At 48.3% G+C, this 17,723-nt stretch overlaps 6 protein-coding genes and 1 long non-coding RNA gene across 7 annotated transcripts; 4 read left to right on the top strand and 3 right to left on the bottom strand.

The window, feature by feature from the left end:
* The first annotated feature begins 1,476 nt into the window (after positions 1-1,476).
* LOC108076237 (nose resistant to fluoxetine protein 6) lies at positions 1,477-4,239 on the top strand. The gene is made up of 6 exons (XM_017168983.3): positions 1,477-1,613; positions 1,729-2,088; positions 2,147-2,984; positions 3,042-3,407; positions 3,465-4,008; positions 4,070-4,239. Exons 2-6 carry the CDS (start codon positions 1,755-1,757, stop codon positions 4,199-4,201), a joined length of 2,214 nt encoding a protein of 737 aa, XP_017024472.1. The 5' UTR covers positions 1,477-1,613; positions 1,729-1,754; the 3' UTR covers positions 4,202-4,239.
* Positions 4,240-4,286: 47 nt separating this feature from the next.
* On the bottom strand, positions 4,287-5,177 carry LOC108076256 (uncharacterized). The gene is made up of 2 exons (XR_011444636.1): positions 5,043-5,177; positions 4,287-4,983 (listed from the first exon to the last, which is right to left on the bottom strand). It is a non-coding gene; the product is annotated as an uncharacterized lncRNA (long non-coding RNA).
* Positions 5,178-5,540: 363 nt separating this feature from the next.
* LOC108076500 (uncharacterized) lies at positions 5,541-7,459 on the top strand. The gene is made up of 3 exons (XM_017169393.2): positions 5,541-5,605; positions 5,670-6,964; positions 7,030-7,459. Exons 2-3 carry the CDS (start codon positions 5,729-5,731, stop codon positions 7,378-7,380), a joined length of 1,587 nt encoding a protein of 528 aa, XP_017024882.1. The 5' UTR covers positions 5,541-5,605; positions 5,670-5,728; the 3' UTR covers positions 7,381-7,459.
* Positions 7,421-8,846, bottom strand: LOC108076501 (protein FAM185A). Its single transcript, XM_017169395.3, has 3 exons — positions 8,159-8,846; positions 7,913-8,096; positions 7,421-7,854 (listed from the first exon to the last, which is right to left on the bottom strand). Exons 1-3 carry the CDS (start codon positions 8,729-8,731, stop codon positions 7,478-7,480), a joined length of 1,134 nt encoding a protein of 377 aa, XP_017024884.1. The 5' UTR covers positions 8,732-8,846; the 3' UTR covers positions 7,421-7,477.
* Positions 8,847-8,884: 38 nt separating this feature from the next.
* Positions 8,885-9,964, top strand: Vha36-1 (V-type proton ATPase subunit Vha36-1). Its single transcript, XM_017168894.3, has one exon. The coding sequence runs from the start codon at positions 8,993-8,995 to the stop codon at positions 9,731-9,733; it is 741 nt and encodes a 246-aa protein (XP_017024383.1). The 5' UTR covers positions 8,885-8,992; the 3' UTR covers positions 9,734-9,964.
* A 174-nt stretch (positions 9,965-10,138) lies between these two features.
* Positions 10,139-11,853, top strand: eIF2Bgamma (eukaryotic translation initiation factor 2B subunit gamma). The gene is made up of 4 exons (XM_017169391.2): positions 10,139-10,369; positions 10,429-10,937; positions 10,992-11,132; positions 11,198-11,853. The coding sequence occupies exons 1-4, from the start codon at positions 10,213-10,215 to the stop codon at positions 11,762-11,764; spliced, it is 1,374 nt and encodes a 457-aa protein (XP_017024880.1). The 5' UTR covers positions 10,139-10,212; the 3' UTR covers positions 11,765-11,853.
* Positions 11,854-11,882: 29 nt separating this feature from the next.
* On the bottom strand, positions 11,883-17,629 carry LOC108076499 (transcription factor SPT20 homolog). The gene is made up of 3 exons (XM_017169392.2): positions 17,456-17,629; positions 12,946-13,398; positions 11,883-12,877 (listed from the first exon to the last, which is right to left on the bottom strand). Exons 1-3 carry the CDS (start codon positions 17,458-17,460, stop codon positions 12,028-12,030), a joined length of 1,308 nt encoding a protein of 435 aa, XP_017024881.1. The 5' UTR covers positions 17,461-17,629; the 3' UTR covers positions 11,883-12,027.
* Between the last annotated feature and the right edge of the window lie 94 nt (positions 17,630-17,723).

The raw sequence follows: 17,723 nt of genomic DNA on the forward strand, positions 1-17,723 counted from the left end.
TTCAAATCCCCGCGTTTTTGATTTCAAACACCCAACGGAAAATAATAAACAAACAAACGGCCAAAAATAATAACAAACAAACAAAAAAAAAACGGTCTTGTTGAATTAAAAAGCAGCCACCAAGGACAGTTCTACATTGATTGGATAATCACTGTGTGTGTGTGCTTTGCCTTTGAAAAGTAGGTCGATTTGCCAATTTTGTGTTTAAATTTGAATTTGTGTTTGTTTGCATTTTGATTAAATCCGGGATTTGAATTCAAATCCACGCCTTGACCCTTGAGGCGTCAAATAAAAAGCTTTTTTCGGTTAAGGAGCAAAAAATAAATCACCATTTTGCTTATGCCACTTTCATTAATAACCAAAAAAACAAACTATTCAGACATGCAAGCCAGCAAACATGGCAAAACCAGACTCAGCTTTTGCGAATATTAGTTACAAAACCATCATAGAAACTAGCAAAAAAAAAACTAGACGATCGACATCCCGATTCGCTGGCAAAGTTAAGGTGAAGGTTCATTTGCATAGCAAAAAAAATAAATATATTTCGTGTGGATGCGATGAAGCCAAGCGCAGCTTTACGCAGATTTACGATTTACCCTTGAAACGGATTCATCGAAAAGCCATTAGCTGCCATAATATGCAAACTGGCTATCGGGGGGCTTTTTACATCTATCTTGGCGACGTCGACGACGACATCTTCAAGAGCAAAGAAAACACTGGAATTGGCTATACCCACCATATACTATATGGCATTATGCCCACGCCAGTGCCAAAATTGGCGAAAAAACACCCTGAGGGGCATAATTCTCACATTTCTACCGAAAATCAACCTAAGTCAACATCGTTTCGGGATAAGTAGTAGTATTTATATTTGGGCAAACAGCAAATTTCGCGGTTTATAATTTATGCATGTAAATTCTGGACGCACGTGTCTTGTATTAATCCCTAGATAAAAATATTTCCCAGGCACACGCACGACTATAGTCGTTGACCTCTGGCCAATATGTGTATTGGGCCTCATAAAAAGTGGTAACATTGAACTTTGGTAATGAATAAATAGAGGCTACTTGAGACCTTATGAATCAGCGCGAGTGACAAGTTCGATTGGTTTTATTATTGTAATATTATTTTTTTGCAAACCTTCAGGTGACTGTTTAGTGTATTTTCGCAGGTGAATTTCGCTTGAATTCATCAAACTAATCCGCAACAATGAAGTGGGGCCTGACATTGAGGAGCACTTACGGCTTGGATGGGGCTAATTGATGTTTGGATTGAACTCCACCTTCCACTCGAGCGGCCACTTCCCATGTTCTGCGATCTCTCATTTTACGCACTTCCTTCTCCCTGGGAAGTTTTTACGAGATTAACCCTCTATAAAATATAAATAACTAAAAAAAACTAAAAGGAGAAGGTGGAAAATCAGATTCTTTGGAAAATTAAGTCAGTTTTTAGATGAGTAATAATATTTTTAGACGCTCAGAGTCCATTCAATTAACTTGGCCAGGTTGAGAAAGGGTTAACTACACTTCAAGAACAAACAAAGCTGGAACACTCTGACGCAGGGGCTTTACATCTGAGTCACAAGCCTCGCCCCTCTGTCCAAATATGTTCCGGTAGGAAGTCATTGTAACCGTAACCGTGTTTGCTTTCCCAAGTTCTCCCCCACTTTGTATTCCCTAAGGGCTTTTGCTAAACAATTAAACAACTCCTCTCGCTTTCCACTTTCAGCTGCCGCTTGTTAGCGGTCCATCGGCATGAAGGGGCACTGGAGAGTGGTCATAGCTGTCGGCATCTTGGCCCTGGCCATCAATGGGGCCATTAACGAATCCACAGTACGTCGTCAACGCTATGATTATGGCCTATTCAATGACAGCCTGGACTTGGCTACGGAACTGGTCACCTCAGAGATCCTGACGGAAGATGAGCAGGTCAGATTGGAGTCCAAGCACGAGCCACATCTCATCCGAAGCTCTGTTATTTTTGGGTTAACCAAAGCCTCCAACGAGAGTAGGTTGAGCTCCAGCTGCCATGCCCAACTGCAGCAGGTGCAGCGGGGAATTCTGACCAAGCAACCATGGGCTATGAAGGGTAAGTGAAATTGGAAACGAAAGAGGATACATATTATATGACACCCTACTTCCTCCAGTGCTCGACGCTTCTGGGACCAAGCCGTCGGGCTTCGTTTTTGGCCAGAACTACTGGCTGGGTAGCCGGGAGGCTTGCCGAGGCGTCCAGCGACCCGTGGGGATCACTCTTTCCCGGAATTACGAACGTGTCATGCATTATGGGATACTCACCCAGCAGGCCCCCTTCGACATGGACTACCGGATTATATACCTGCGTCATCAATCCCCCTGGCAGGTGGAGATCAAGGTCATGTCCGAACAGGTGCTACATATTGGCCTGTGCCTGCCGAGCGCTTGTGGCTCCGAGGAGGTGAAGCAGCTAGCCAGGGACTATGTGGCTGAGGGAACGTTCGCCGAGGACGACATCTTTGACATGCAGCCGGAGGTGATGTACATGAAGGACCTCAAGCTGAGCGAGCGTTTCTTCCAGCGTCCAACCTTCCGAATGGTGGTGGCTGCGCTCCTGGTGACCGGTGCTCTTATGCTTTGCGCCCAGCAGCTGCGCGTGGCCAAGCGGGGCGATGAACCGGAAACGGGTCTGGCTCCTGTCGAGTCCGAGCTGTGGCAGGCCCTGGACTCCCTTCTCAAGTGGCAGCCCCTTCAGAATGTGGTGTCCTGCTTTGATGTGGCCGACAATTGGAGAAGGATATCTGCTATGCGGGAGAATCGTTCTGGAGAGATTCCCATTATGAATGGCCTGCGATCAGTGTGTGCCATCTGGATCCTGATCTTCCATGTGGTGTGGTACATGTACTTTACCGTGCACAACAAGACGGTTCTGATTTCGTATGCCGAGAAGGCAGTCTTCCAATATGTTTCCACAGCTCCGCTCCTTGTGGATGTCTTCTTTACAATTAGGTGAGTGAAGGGGATGTCCCTAATGGATCTTTGTATATAAATATTCGGCACCCTTAGCGGCTTCCTGCAAACCTACAACTTCCTGAGGAATGCCAAGCAGCTGGATGCAGTGCGTCGCAATGGACTGGCTGGCAATGCAAAGCTCTTTGGCAAGCTCCTGTTCCATCGCTATCTGCGTCTGGGTCCGCTCTACCTGGTGGTAATGGGCAGCGTAGACCTGGCCTTCGCCTACATCGGGGACGTGTCCGTCTTCCACATCAACGAGCGCTTCGATGAGCTGTGCACGGAGCACTGGTGGCGCAACCTCCTGTTCATCCAGAACCTCTTTGATCACCGCGAGATGTGTGCCAATTGGAGCTGGAGTCTGGCCTGTGACATGCAGTTCTTCCTGCTGGCCAACCTCGTGCTCTTCGTCTACGCCAGGTGAGTGTCTTCAGGGGAGGGAAAGGAAAACATGTTCTCAGGATTAACTCCTTATAGACACCCCAAGGCGGCCAAGGCAGTCACGCTGGCCGGACTTGTGGCCACTATAACCTGGTCCTATGGGATCGGCATCAACCACAAGTTCGAGTTCTCCTTCGACGCCACCTACGCAACTGGCACCCAGATATACACGAGTCCCTTTGTGAGGATCCTGCCGTACATCGTGGGCGCCATTGCCGCCTGGTGTCTCCAGGAACAGCGCTTTCAAATGGAGCTGAGCGAACAGCAGACCCGCTGGCTATGGCACCTCAGCGTACTGGTCTTCCTGGGCTGCATTTACTCCACGGTTAAACGAGATTTGGGCCACCTCATCACCATATCACTGTTCGTCCTGGGCCGGGGACTGTTCTCGCTGACCGTTTGCTGGATGGTCGTGGGCAGTGCCTCGGGTAGCGGCGTCTGGTGGTCACGAATGTTGGAGGCCAAGTGCTTCCAGCACCTGAACCGCTTGTCCTATGCCATATATCTCCTGAATCCCCTGGTGATAGCCCTCGTCTACAGTCTGACCAGTACAAGTTCCGCTGCGGATCCTTTCATGCTGGTGGGTGATCCCCTCTAAGCGTATAAGTTCGTATAGTATGAATATTTTTCCTATTTTTTAGAGCGTCGTGTGTTGCGGCTTCACCATGATCGTGTACCTAGCCTCCATAGCCTTTTCGCTGGCCTTTGAGCTGCCATACAGCAATCTGTCCGGATTGCTGCTGAGACGCGAGGGAAAGCCCAAGAGCTCCTGAACTGTGATTATCACCTTCCATTGTTAACATTGCATCTAAGTCAGTTATTAATAAGAAATTTTAGATATACAAAAGATTTGTTGGGTTGTCTTTTTATCCTGGTTTAATGGGTGGAAACTTTCAGATTTATACAATTTCTTAAGGATTTGGATTTAGTTATACTGTCAATAATTTAGAAGCTTTCGGAATATCCTCGTGAACTAGAATTAGTAAGCAGAAAAAACATGTTCATCCAACTCGTATCGCCTCAAGCGCTCATGATATTGCCCAAAAAAGAACGCCTCAGCTTTATACAGATTGTAGGCTCTCCAATGGGATGCTGACTGGTACCTATTGTTATACATCCACTTGCAATGAGCGGGCATCCGATAAATATGATTAAAAGGAAGGTCCATGTCGCATGGCATATGCAGGGTTTGAAAATTGAAGGGCATTGTTACCTCATGAAAAGTTTGCCTTTTTCTGGGAATATGCTTAACCACAGTTTTTTCAGTGTCCAATTCCAACGTAGGTCCAGTGGAGTTCTTCTTAAGTGTCGCTTCCGGAAAATCGCTTTTGGTCGAGTTGTTTACCTCTATTGGCAGAGAGGGAGTCATAGTTGGAACGGCAGTGGCTTTGGCTGAAGACTGATCTGTTTCACGGGGAATATGCTTAATCCGAGTGGGCACATCTTCAGTGGTTCGGATGGGGATGACGGTTTCACGGATGGTCTGCACCGGAGCTATAGAAGCAGAGGAGGAGTCCAAATAAACGGACTTGGCATTTCCGAACGAGAGAAACCACTGCAAGGGGCTTGTTGTTTGTTGTTATCTTTTTAGATTAATTATGTTGGATAACTTACCGTTTCGAATACAAAAAAACAAAGAACAAATGCACTTTTCATTACTGTTAACAAACTGGTGTGTACAGAAAATGTAAAATACAATTCGTGTTATTTTGACAACAAACTCAAACTGAAACAAATTTTATTTAAAAAAAATGTTAATTGAAGTCAGTTTAATTTAAAAGTGTTAAATTATCATTTAAACATTAAAATATAAAAAACGCATGCAAAAAAGTGTAGCCTGCTTTTAGGCCGAAATATATTAACGTCATTGGCAAGCGATTTTCGTAATCCGTGGCATACTTCTAGGCCGAAAAGAACTCAACGTCTCTTCAGTCGCCATAAGTCAACACTAATTTGGAGTGGATTGGGTTAATTCTCAAAATGAATTCCGGATATAATTTTGATTAAAATAATAAGTTGCTTAGACTGAAAAATAGTCAATAAAATGTTCTTAAACTAGGCCAATTTAAATTTGGGGAAATGCGTGTCAGTGTGACCTTTTCCATGGCTTTTCTTTGGTTTCATTGGTCACACTGGTTTCGAGCAGAATAAATTGCAATTTGCACAAAACATTTAAAGTTAGTACCAATTGTTGTTAAAAGTTGCACATTTTATAAGCTCTTCCATTTTCCCATATGTCAGATATAGCCTTAAGTAAGCTAAGCTGGCAACAGTGATTAGGAGCAACAGATACTTTCAAGATGCCCAAAGAGGACGCGGAACTGGCGGGGAGCTCCGCAGCGACCGCCAAAGACAGCAACGAGGTGCCGCCGGTGGAGAACGCCATCAAGGAAACCGATGCATCCGTTCCCGCTTCTGCCCCTGGCTCGGTTAGCGTCTCTGCCAGCGGCAGCAGCGGCTCGGCCACGCCTCCGCCCGCCAACGAGGAAGCGGACGAGGCGGAGCTGCTGGAGCGCATGCGCGGTGACGCTGTGGGCGAGACCATGTACAGCAGCCGGTTCATCCTGCAGACGGTTATGAAGCTGGTGCAGCTGCAGCCAGATTCCCCACTGGAGCAGCAACTGGAGGACGACCTGTGCAAGGTGTGGGACATGTCTGTTTCCCCCGAGGTGGTTACTCTTCTCCTGGAGAACGACGCCGTTGATCCCATCATGTACTCGCTGATTGATGGCTGTGAGGATGTGCGGCTCTACGAGATCCTTATTGGACTGCTGGGCAACATGTGCGCCCAGGTGGAGTGCGCCGAGCTGCTCACCTGCTCACCCCAATCGATGGAGACGCTGTTCAAGCTGGCCAACTGCCTGGACACCGGTATGCTGATCCAGCTGATGCGCCTCTACCAGTACATCATGGCCCATGTGCTGAGCGGCAAGGAGCAGTTCGCCGTGGACTGGTACGTCTGCTTTGCCGCCTTCGAGAACTCTGCCCAGAATCTGGGCAGGATACTGCAGCAGTCCGTGAGCGATGAGCTGCTGATAGCCGCCCTCAAGGCAACCAATGCCATCTTGGCCAGTTGCGCCCTGGTGGAGGAGGAGAATGCCAACTCGTCGCTTAACTTGAAGCCTTTTGCGGAGGTCTTTCTCGTGCAGGAACTTTGCGATGGAGTCAATAGCGCCTTCCTGCGACTCATGCGCGATGATCAGGCCAAGCTGGCCGATGAGGAGGGAGGTGAGGAGAACGGAGAAATACCAACTGCTGCCGGCGTTGCCCCCACGGACAACGAAGAGGATGCCGACGTGGGTTACAAGTCGTGCGCTCCGAAAATAACCTGTGATGTGGAGATCATACAAACCTACCTCAACATATGCACTATACTGGTTCAGCTGCCCGAGGCGCAGGCCTCCATGGATGTTTACGCGCCCAGCATAGTCAATTGCCTGACGCGGATATTGCAATTCCTGCAACAGCCGCTACAACTCATTCCATTGGGCGAGCGACAGGAGGAGTATCTGGAGGATCTGGCGCACATATGGAGTGTAAGTTGTATCTCTAAGGTTGCTAAGTACTGTAAACTAATTAATATTTTCTATGTTTATTTCAGCGCCTCAAGTACTGCTATCAGAAGGAGGCTTTTACCAACCTTCTGGAAGTCTGGTACAGACTGAAGCAGCACACGGATAACTATACGGAGAAGGACGAGGAGGCCAGCGAATTTGAGGAAGATGATGAGGAAGACGCTCCCAAGGAGCAGTATGTGGAGAATGCTTTTAAAATGTTGCGGCTGCTGGCCTGCGTGTTGATTAAGGCGGAAAGCGCAGATCTCCAAGAGATGAGCAAAGAGAAAGTGCGGCTTTTTGTGGCCTCTCTGAAGGCCGAAGAGGATGCCGAGTTCTCCAAGGCCCTCGAATCCCTGAGCGATTATACGGATAACGAGTCGGCGGGCCAAGCCTAAAAAAAAATACCTCCATGAAGGGAAAAAACAAAAAAATGACTGAGATTGTAGCTTACAGCACAATATATTCTTAACTTAATGATCCGCTCTTCTAAATTTAACTAGACGGGGTTGATTCGTTGCTGGCATTCTGCAGTTTCTGGCGCATCATATCGCTCCACGACTGTTTGCCCAGGCGTACTCCCTTCTGTCCCTGGCTACTAACCATCAACTTGTGATTGTTTTCATTTCTGAGAAGGAATCGGCTCTTGTCCTCGCTTAATGCATGCGTCAAGTGCTCCAGTTCGGTATCCAAACTGATATTCGAGGCTCCCACATCGATATTGAGATCCTGCTCAATGGTTTGCGATATGTAAATGACGGCCTCATCTGTCAGGTTCTGAGCATCGATCTTGTTGTGACCCACGAGCTCGGAGAGCTGTATATTTAGGCTGCCACCTTTGGTCACCACCTGCAGATTGCCATGGACACCAGCTGGAATTTAGAGTCTCAATATCACACTGTTTGTGGTGTACTTAAGGCATTTACTCACTCATGCTTAGGTCCGCCGAATCATGGACATGAACTTGGCTGGTTTTGTGGACATTTTTTAGGTCCAAGCGGCCGGTTGCTGTTTCAAACTTGGACTCTTCAACGTAACAACAGTCGGTTACTATGCTTCCGCTCTTGGTGGAGGCTGTCAGGCTGTCTCCCTGCAGTTTGTCCATGCTTATATTCTGTGGGTGCAAAATCGGAGAAGCTAAACGGAGGACTCGGTTTGATATAACTCAATTCTCACCCCATTGTGTGTCTCTATTTCGGTGATCTTTCCGAGCAAAGTGCCCTGGCAGATGATGTTGCCATTCTCGCTGTACAGGCTAATGTTGGTGGCCTTCACGTTCTTGGTAAGGATTCCACCCTCAGCCTTAACCTGCAGGAGCTCACTCTGGATTCCCTCTACCCGCACATTGGCTTTTCCTGCAGTGCAGACATCGGAACGCACTGGAACTTGTAGAATGCACTCGAAGGACGAGGGCTGATCGGTCAGCTTCTTGACCACCACGCTGACCTCCTTGTTGTCGTCCGACACCTTGACGTCCAGCGTGACATTTGAGTTTTTTACAGGACCACCGCAAAGTTGGGCTATGAAGACGTCCCCGCTGGTGTACCGATGCACGTCGGCGGGCTGGACGCGGACGAAGATATCGGACTTAACGTCGATTCTCGCAAAGGGATTTACATAATGCAGGATCTCCTGGTGCACCATGCGCTTGTTGGAGGACATGTTGGGCTTTAAATCCACCCGAAGCTTCTTGACGTAGTGCCGCTGGTGTTTGTATATGTGCGTACACAAGCGTTGCAGCAGTTGCATTATATTTCAAGAAACCAAAAAAGACAACAGACTAACTTTGTTTACTTTTTCAAATGCACAGCTGGTTTGGGGTAGTGTTCAATACTGCCGCTTTCGTGCTTTCCAGCACTGGCTGTTATCGATTGCAGCCCCCGTTGGCCAACACTGCCGTCCGTCATTTTCCAGTTGGAGTTTTTCAGGTTCAGCGACAGTTGCAGTTTTTTTGGTGCGCAGCAGAAAATCGTTTAGACCAGCCAATTTTTCCACGAATATATCAGCAAAATGTCTGGCAAAGATAGGCTACCGATTTTCCCCTCCCGTGGCGCCCAGATGTTGATGAAGGCCCGCCTGGCGGGCGCCCAAAAGGGCCACGGACTGCTGAAGAAGAAGGCTGACGCCCTGCAGATGCGATTCCGCATGATTCTGGGCAAAATCATCGAGACGAAGACCCTGATGGGCGACGTTATGAAAGAGGCGGCCTTCTCGCTGGCGGAGGCCAAGTTCACCTCGGGCGACATCAACCAGGTGGTGCTCCAGAACGTGACCAAGGCACAGATCAAGATCCGCACTAAGAAGGACAACGTGGCTGGCGTTACCCTGCCCGTCTTCGAGTCGTACCAGGATGGAGCGGACACCTACGAGCTGGCCGGTCTGGCCCGTGGTGGACAGCAGCTGGCCAAGCTGAAGAAGAACTACCAGAGCGCCGTCAAGCTGCTCGTGGAGCTGGCCTCGCTGCAGACGTCGTTCGTGACCCTGGACGAGGTAATCAAAATCACCAATCGCCGTGTGAACGCCATCGAGCATGTCATCATCCCGAGAATCGACCGCACGCTGGCCTACATCATCTCCGAACTGGACGAGCTGGAGCGTGAGGAGTTCTACCGGCTGAAGAAGATCCAGGACAAAAAGCGCGAGGCCAGGCAAAAGGCCGATGCCAAGAAGGCGGAGCTCCTCCAGCAGGGCATTGATGTGCGCGAGCAGGCCAACATCCTGGATGAGGGCGACGACGATGTTCTGTTCTAAGTATTATCTTGTCCGGTTTTTTGGATGCTTATTCCAGCCCAGCAATATTATTGTTAAACTATTGTTCTGTATCTGTTTCCATATTCGCAAAGGCAAGCCACAAAACTTATTCGTCGTAGCAAAATATGTGTGTAGTCTATTCCAATAAGCAGAAAAAGTATGTATTCCATTTTTGTAGTGTAGTGTAAGCTGCGCAAATCATGCATTAAAGTCTTGTTGTTTCATACAAAAGGGCATTCTGTGTATTTTCCTAAGTAAATGAAGGGAATTTTCATTGCAAAAGGGTCATCTGACTTGTTTTATACAATAGCAAAAGCAACAAAAACAATGACGCAGTCACATGACAGCGAACATATGTCTGATTGGAAACAGTGTTGGTAACTGGGCGAAGCCGTTGTCTCTTGCAGCCAATCAGCTGTTTGCGTGGCTATTTTGTATTTGCACGCTTTTTAGCCGAACTTTCCAATTTTTGTGTGGAAATGACCAACTCCGAGTTCCAGGCTGTGGTTTTGGCTGCCGGACGAGGCACCCGTCTGCCCGAAGTCTTGGGGGATGCCCCCAAGTGCCTGCTGCCGGTGGGCCCATATCCGCTCCTTTGGTACCCCCTAAATCTGTTGCAACAACACAACTTTTCAGGTAATTCAGTGAGCAAGAGTCGTGTCTGGGATTTTCATTGTTTTTATTGTCACCCACAGAGGTCATTGTGGTGGTCCTGGAGCAGGAGAAGCTAGAGATCCAGCTGGCTCTGGAGAATACCCCGCTCAAGCTGAAACTCGACTATGCCACGATACCCAGCGACAGTGACTTTGGGACAGCGGACAGTCTGCGCTACATATACGACAAGATCCAGTCCGACTTTTTGGTCCTGAGCTGTGACCTGGTCAGCAATGTGAGCCTCTATCCGCTGATCAACAAGTTCCGCGAGCACCATGCCGCCTTGGCTTTGCTCCTCTTCCCCAGTGGATTCGAGTCCGATGTGGTGATGCCGGGCCCTAAGAGCAAACATAAGCCGGAGCGTGATGTGATTGGCATTCATGCGGCCACCCAAAGGTTGGCCTTCCTGTCCGCGGCCAGTGATTGCGAGGAGACCCTCAACATTCAGAGGCATCTGCTGAAGAACCGGGGCCGTCTGGATGTCTATAGCCGCCTGCTGGATGCCCATGTGTATGTGCTGAAGAAGTGGGTCATTGATTACCTGCACAGGGTAAGGAACCTTTTTTTTTTAGCTGAATTACCTTTTAAGATTGGGTATTTGCAGAAGGAGAATATCTCCACTTTCAAGGGCGAGTTCCTGCCGCATTTAATCAAGAAGCAGCACGCAAAGAGACCCCTCAAAACAGTGCAGGATACCACCTCGGAAGTGGGAGTGGTGACCAAGAATGAGGATAATGTCTTACACGTGAGTTCCCTCAGATCGTAAAGTCAATTAAAACCAACTTAAACATCAATAAATCCTTGTTTCAGTACGTTCCTCACTCTATTCTGGACCAGAAGATCACCCAGACGTCTCTGTTTAATCAATCTCTGTCCCAAACGCCCTACCATGGCGATGTGGTGCGCTGTTATGCCATCCAGGCGCCCAAGGAGGCCATTGGAGTGCGGGTCAATAACACCCTCAGCTTTCTGGCCATCAACCGGAAGTTGGCCAGCATTTGGAATGATCTTTGCGGTGAAACGCATCCACTGATCTCGCCCGGAGCCCTGGTCAAGTCCACCCAGACGAAGGAGATCATAGCGGCCGACAATGCCAAGCTGTCGGAGAAGACCTCACTGAACTTTAGTGTTTTTGGTCCCAACTGCATCATTAACCCGAAGAACATCGTGGCCAACTCCATAATCATGTCCAATGCCGTAGTGGAGGAGGGCTGCAACATCGACAACTGCATCATTGGCCACCGGGCGCAGGTCAAGAGCGGATCAGTACTGAAGAACTGCATCATCGGACCCAACTATGTGGTGGAGGAGGGCACCCACAGTCAGGCAGTGCACCTGTCCAACGCGGACCAGTACATGGAGATAGACATACAGTGAGCGGCTAACTTAATGTGGCTTCCTTTATTAACGAATTGAGTTAGAAGGCGGATTCTTCTAGCAGGACATTAAATATTACAAATAGGTACACAAAACTCGCGCATGGATTTTCGGGCCTGACCGAGACAGAGCTGGGAGGGAGCGAGAGCTTAAAGCTACATATACTTAGACGGAAGGGGGGAGGGAATGTACACGAGAGGTGGATCGGATCCGAGGGAACGACAAGACTGTTTTCTGCTCACACCGGACGCCGCAGTCCCCGCTCACTTCCGCCGCTCATAGAGGTACTCGTCCTCGTAGTACCTCGGCGTTGTGGCAATGAACACCTGCGGCCGGCGCTGCTGCAACGAAATGTTTATCTCCTCGGGAGTGCGGAAGACCTGCTGGTGCGGGTGCTGCTGCTGCTGCGGCTGCAGATGCTGCAGCTGGGGGGCGGTGGTGAAGAAGCGATACGGCGCCGGCGTCACGGTCGGCGCTAGCGTCTGTGGCCTTTGCTGGTGCAGCTGCAACTGGGGCTGGTGCAGCTGATGCAACTGCAGCTGCGGCTGGACTGTGGTCGCTGGCAATGGCTTCCGGTAGGCCAGGGTAGTGGGCTGAGGTTGCGGCTGGTGTCGGATCTGGGTGACCACTTGTGGCTGAGGCTGTGCCTGTTGCTGGTGTTGAGGCTGAGGCTGCTGGTACTGCACCCTAACCTGCTGGGGCTGCTGTTGGGGCTGCTGGTAGGTCACAGCCTGGCGATGTTGCTGAGGCTGAGGCTGGTGATGGTGCTGCTGCTGCTGGTGCTGGATGCGTGGCCTTGGGGCGGGCAGCTCTTCCTCCTCCTCGTCGTCGTAGCGCTCGTGCTCGTAGTAGTTCTCCGGGAAGTAGCGCTCCGAGTAGCGCAGCGTCACATTGGGCTTGCTCTGGTGCTCCTGCAGGTTGATCGGCTTGTACAGGTAGTCGTTCACGATGTGGTACTTGGAGGACTGCTTGCAGATGTTGTCGTGCGAGGGCGGCATGCAGATCAGGTGGATCTGATGGAATGTGAAGCCCTCGGGGCAGATCCACGAGTGCTTCTGGCTATCCTGGCAGTAGTGGAACACCTCACAGCTCAGAGATTCGTCGGCATAGTACCTGGAATCATGGATATAAGAGAATGTCTTAGAAATTTAAATGTCTGACAGTTAAAGATCGGCACCCACCCGGAGTTCCTGTCCGTGCAGCTGAAGGAGGACTTGCTTAGCAGCGTGGAGAGACGGTCCGGCTCCTCGACCTCTTCCTCCTCCTCTTCGCTCTCCTCGCTCAGCGGCTTCTTTTGCTGTCCCTGGATCTTGAGATAGTTGCTTTGCTGCTTGGCATTCCGATTGACATACACCTGACGCGGTGCCTCCTCCTGATCCTCCTCACTGTACTCGTACAGCTGACGCTGCTGCTGCTGCGGCTGCTGACGGTAGGCCAGATGCGTCTGGGCCTGTGTCTCAAAGTCATCGAGCTCCTCCTCGCCTCCACTGGAGTTGACATCCAAAGAGCGTGCCTCAAATCCCTTGGGCTTGGCGGTGGTGGCCGTGGCCGAGGGTGATCCGGTGGCCGCTCCCTCTACGCTGGCCCATAGGCCAGTGGCCACAGCCAGGACTAGGAGAACAACTGGCTGGATGCTGCAATGGAATGAACATGGCAATCAATTGATGAGTCAGGCCCTGCTTTATGATATGGGAAACTCTGTGGCAAGCACACAATCAAGCCAGCAAAAACGCGGGAAAATATTTCTGCGAACCTTTTCGCTTGCCGCGAAGATGCCGCCAAATTGCAGCCAAAGAAGGCAGCATCATCCGATCGTCATCGGCATCGGCAGCCCAGCGACCAGTTATGCAAGAGACCAGACCAGCCAGGCCAGAAAACTAGTTATAAGGCAACACGGACTGCAAGTCCCCCGAAGATAGAAACGGGCCGAGGAGAGCCGGGGGTACATGAAGATGCAACTAAGGCCTGGGAAGGCTAGGAAAGCTGGGGAATCTCACTGATCATGGCATACGCTAAAAGAGAATTCTAATAATTGTCACAGGGTTTCTAATCCTAACAAGGAAAGGAACTGGATATAGCATACCTTTTTGAGGTAATCCCAAAAGATTAATTGGATTAACTACTAAAGGAAATATTAAATAAGGAAATAACTGAAAAAACATGGATACTAATTAAGGATTTGGGACAGGAAATAACTGCCGAAAACCTCATTTTCCAGCCTGTTTTAAAATTTAACTAATTAAACTGGAAACTGTAATCCAAACAAGTCTTCAAATGCATATCCATTAGTTATTATCCGATACCTGTTGACCCTGTTACCATAGCCCATATACCCCTTCACCATGATCGGTATGATGAAGATGCTCAGCTTGCGGTGGGTTCAATTTGAACGCCATTTACCCGCCGACGATACCCACTCCACTTCGCCACTCGACTTGGCTGAATGTCAACTGCTGCTGTTCATACGCATGATACGAGTATTTGTGGTATTCCTGGTGCTGGCCAATCCAGTCCAGGCCAATTAGCCAACGTTACGTGCCGGCCTGCATCTAATTGGGGCCATAACGTCAAAGCCCGAGTAAGAGTCGCAAATAGTTGGGCAAGGTGAAATATATTTGCGGCAATAATAGCAACATGGCAAAAGCAAAAGTCCGGCTGGACTTTTACTTTTCCCAGCGAGTGAGCGTGTGAGTGACTTTGAACCCGAATCCCCGGCAAATTCTGCTAATGTCGGGGGCTGGCCAATAATAAATCTGGAGAGTTGTCTTATGCAAGTATCGGAATCTTCCAGCTGGCAATTTGTCAGCCTGTCGCTTGGCGGCAGCTGGAGTTGCCAGTTGCTGGCGTCGTTGCAAGTTGCACCTTTGAACTTTAGGAGCCTTAGGAACTGGCTGAGAGAGTGCCACTGTGCACGGTCCGCGCCTGTTGCATTGTCACTGTCAGCAAGCGAACCTTTTGCGCAACTCTCTCATGGGAATCCGGGGAGAATCCCTCACTCACTTGGTTTGCGAAGCATGCAAATAGCCAAGCGCACACACATTCCTCTAGAGATTGGAGCCTGGAGTGCTCCACTTGCTCCATTTGCCCCACCAAGCACACTCAAGCACCACTTTCGTCGTTGCTATAGCCAGTCTGTCTGCCATAAATGGAGAATTGGTTGCATGTCTCGGGATCTGTCTCTCTGGCTTTGGTCCAGATGCAGACGTTATCGCACAGCAGTTACATCATATGGAGGCAGTCAGCAAGCGGAGCAGGCACATAGCCGATGCGTTGATGTTGATGCTTTTCGTCGGCCTCAAAACCCCCCTTATGCCCCCGGATTCAGACTCAGCCCACCGCTCGCTCACCCACTTCTGGAAACCACAAGACAGGCCGCCCGGCCAGACCAGGCCGTTGGTTTCGTTATACATTCAAGTGGAGTCGTCGTCGTCGTCGACGTTGTCGTCGGTTTGTGTGCCACCGGGTTTTCTTGCGTATGGAACTCGGACTATATTTGCTTTTGATTTCCTTAAATGTTGGGTGTGCGTCATGTTAGGCGGGCATTTTTGGGGTGACATAAGCCTGGCCAGTCTTAGATTACGACACTATAGCCAGCTGGATGTGTGATGATAAGTGACTGCTCATATATGTAGTAGTTGGTTTTCCTGGCATTTGTGAATTGGTTGGATAACACCCTATAAGCTGGCAAAGAATTAAGAGCCAACTCCACTTAGCGTGCTGCTGGCTGCCCCGCTGCTTACCATCCATCCATTTCAATTTCCATTATCCATTTTGCATTTTACATTTTCCATTTTCCATTTACATTCCCATTTCCAGCTCTCCGGGTCTTTAGCATGTAATTTGTTTGGCTTTGCTTTGCGGCAAGTTTGTTGCCCAAGTCTTTTGTTTTCACTCGCTGCTAGTTATTTTATTCGAGTGCTTAATTAAACACAGGCTCGTTAACACAACTCCCGATGCCATTAAACTGTGTGAAAAAGCCCAAAAATAAATTACATTGCTCTGCTTTAACTTCATTTTTTCACTTTTGTTATGCTTTTTTTTTTGTAGCAAAATTAAACCCTGTTAATGTGCGTGCCATTAGTGCTGAAAATTCACGTTTGCCTGATTTCGGGCATCTGGATAATGTGCCCCTGCAAATTGCTTGGCAATGGGTTTTATGTTTTCGTTTATATGCTGCCTCAATTTTCACAAATCTGTGACCTTGGTGGGTGTGTGTTTTGGCTCGATGACGGGCGAAATCCAACAAGACGGGCCAAACAAAAAGTGAAAGAAATCAATTCGATGGCAATTTATTAATTGCTCTCAAACACACCCCACAAAAACCGACCAAAACTAACCGAAAAAAAACGAAAGCCATTACACCTTGGTGGGCGGAGAGGGCGGCGGTATGGGCGTGGCTGATGGCCAATGGCCGATGGCGGCACGCTTGGGCAATTGCGCATTTCTGTGCGTCGCCGTAATTCCACACGATGAAATATTGCGTATACGCAGCATGCGTCGCAGTGCGTGCATTTGATACAATTGCCGCTCATATTTGCAGTCACTTATGTAACAACGGGGCAGCTCTCCATGCTCATGAGTAATCCACACGACTCTTTAAACTTTTTTAGAAAGGACCACTAACACTCGTGTGATGCAATCTGTCACGGAGATTGGATCTCTCACCGTGTCCAGCAGGCGTGACCACTCCATGAGTCCTAATCGATTGATCTAGTCTTGGGCATTTGATGGAAAACACAAATAAATTATAGGCCATAATATATTGACCACCTGGATTGGTTATCCAATGGATCTAGTCTGGAAATTATAAGCTTTAATGTTTGTTTATACAGGAAAAAATTGAATATAGGCTAAGGATATGGTTTTTAAGATGCCTACGATTTAAGCGATGTTCTTGTCTTTCTACTATTTCTTTAAAAATACCTCTCTCCTGGCTTAGATCAAATTTATTTATAAAAATTGCATTATTCAACTTAATACTGTAGCCAAAGTTTGCTTGATTTGTGACCTTTAGTTGCTAGAAAGAGCAGACTCAAGGTCTAGTCTCTGATTGATTTACCAAATCAAATCAAAACTCAAGGCTTGCCCAAGACAAGAAGTTTAGATTTAAGTCAACTTCTTCTAAGAACCTACTCAAAATTTTAAAAAATTATTCTTTTTATATAATTTTAACTCATTCCAAACCCCTTCTATTCCTTTTAATTTGTTTTTTTAATATTACCCATATATACGCCCATTTTCCTTTGTGTGTTACAATCTTTACGACTCATAAATACAAGTACAAGTAAGACAAGTAATCCCCTTGGGTTTTTAAGGCAGCTGTCGGCAAACAAAAGCGAAAACTCCCACGCCAAAGACACAAACACACAACCGCACACAGCGAAGCAGTACAACAGAAAGATATATAGTAGAAGGAAAAGTTGGACCGACTTCGTTTTGGATTTCTGTCTCTGTTACGTATGTTGGATTTTGAAATCGTTCGCCCAATAGAATATTTCGTGGTTGCCAAGCAAAAGCCCCGGGAAATTGGGGCGAGAGAACCCCCGAGACAGTCGACGAGACAATAACGAAAATGTTAATTTCGGTTGCAGCACGAATCGTTAACCGCGGGGCGCCAGGCCAAGTCCAGGTTCAGATCCAGGTTCGGGGACCATGATTCATAGTCTCTGTGTTTTTGAGGATAGAACTTACTGCATTTTTGTATGTAATATTCCGTAATAATCCCAAGGGTCTTGGCTCTGGATCACACACTTTACACTGAATCACTTGACTCGTCGAGTGTTTCTATCTATCAACTATATAGATTCTGTATTTATCACTCTTGGTTGCTTTGCACTGGGCAGCTCGTCTTCTGGCTGCTGCTGCTAACGGTTCACTCGTCTCTGGCTTGAACAACAAATGAATGACTTTCTTTGGCTTGTTTATGTTTTATACCAAAAAATCCACACACAATTGAAAG

This window comes from Drosophila kikkawai, chromosome 2R (genome assembly GCF_030179895.1).
Source record: "Drosophila kikkawai strain 14028-0561.14 chromosome 2R, DkikHiC1v2, whole genome shotgun sequence".
Lineage (NCBI taxonomy): Eukaryota > Metazoa > Arthropoda > Insecta > Diptera > Drosophilidae > Drosophila > Drosophila kikkawai.

What these genes read in the sequence shown, in the direction of transcription:
- LOC108076237 (XM_017168983.3), top strand. Translation starts at nt 1,755, where the DNA reads ATGAAGGGGCACTGGAGAGTGGTCATAGCTGTCGGCATCTTGGCCCTG. An exon ending in GATGTCTTCTTTACAATTAG is followed by an intron (nt 2,985 to 3,041) that starts GTGAGTGAAGGG and finishes CGGCACCCTTAG; the next exon opens with CGGCTTCCTGCAAACCTACA. An exon ending in CTGCGGATCCTTTCATGCTG is followed by an intron (nt 4,009 to 4,069) that starts GTGGGTGATCCC and finishes CCTATTTTTTAG; the next exon opens with AGCGTCGTGTGTTGCGGCTT.
- LOC108076500 (XM_017169393.2), top strand. Translation starts at nt 5,729, where the DNA reads ATGCCCAAAGAGGACGCGGAACTGGCGGGGAGCTCCGCAGCGACCGCC. An exon ending in ATCTGGCGCACATATGGAGT is followed by an intron (nt 6,965 to 7,029) that starts GTAAGTTGTATC and finishes TGTTTATTTCAG; the next exon opens with CGCCTCAAGTACTGCTATCA.
- LOC108076499 (XM_017169392.2), bottom strand. An exon ending in TGCACGGACAGGAACTCCGG is followed by an intron (nt 12,878 to 12,945) that starts GTGGGTGCCGAT and finishes CCATGATTCCAG; the next exon opens with GTACTATGCCGACGAATCTC.
- LOC108076501 (XM_017169395.3), bottom strand. Translation starts at nt 8,731, where the DNA reads ATGCAACTGCTGCAACGCTTGTGTACGCACATATACAAACACCAGCGG. An exon ending in AAATAGAGACACACAATGGG is followed by an intron (nt 8,097 to 8,158) that starts GTGAGAATTGAG and finishes TTGCACCCACAG; the next exon opens with AATATAAGCATGGACAAACT. An exon ending in TTCGGCGGACCTAAGCATGA is followed by an intron (nt 7,855 to 7,912) that starts GTGAGTAAATGC and finishes TCTAAATTCCAG; the next exon opens with CTGGTGTCCATGGCAATCTG.
- Vha36-1 (XM_017168894.3), top strand. Translation starts at nt 8,993, where the DNA reads ATGTCTGGCAAAGATAGGCTACCGATTTTCCCCTCCCGTGGCGCCCAG.
- eIF2Bgamma (XM_017169391.2), top strand. Translation starts at nt 10,213, where the DNA reads ATGACCAACTCCGAGTTCCAGGCTGTGGTTTTGGCTGCCGGACGAGGC. An exon ending in GCAACAACACAACTTTTCAG is followed by an intron (nt 10,370 to 10,428) that starts GTAATTCAGTGA and finishes TGTCACCCACAG; the next exon opens with AGGTCATTGTGGTGGTCCTG. An exon ending in ATGAGGATAATGTCTTACAC is followed by an intron (nt 11,133 to 11,197) that starts GTGAGTTCCCTC and finishes TCCTTGTTTCAG; the next exon opens with TACGTTCCTCACTCTATTCT.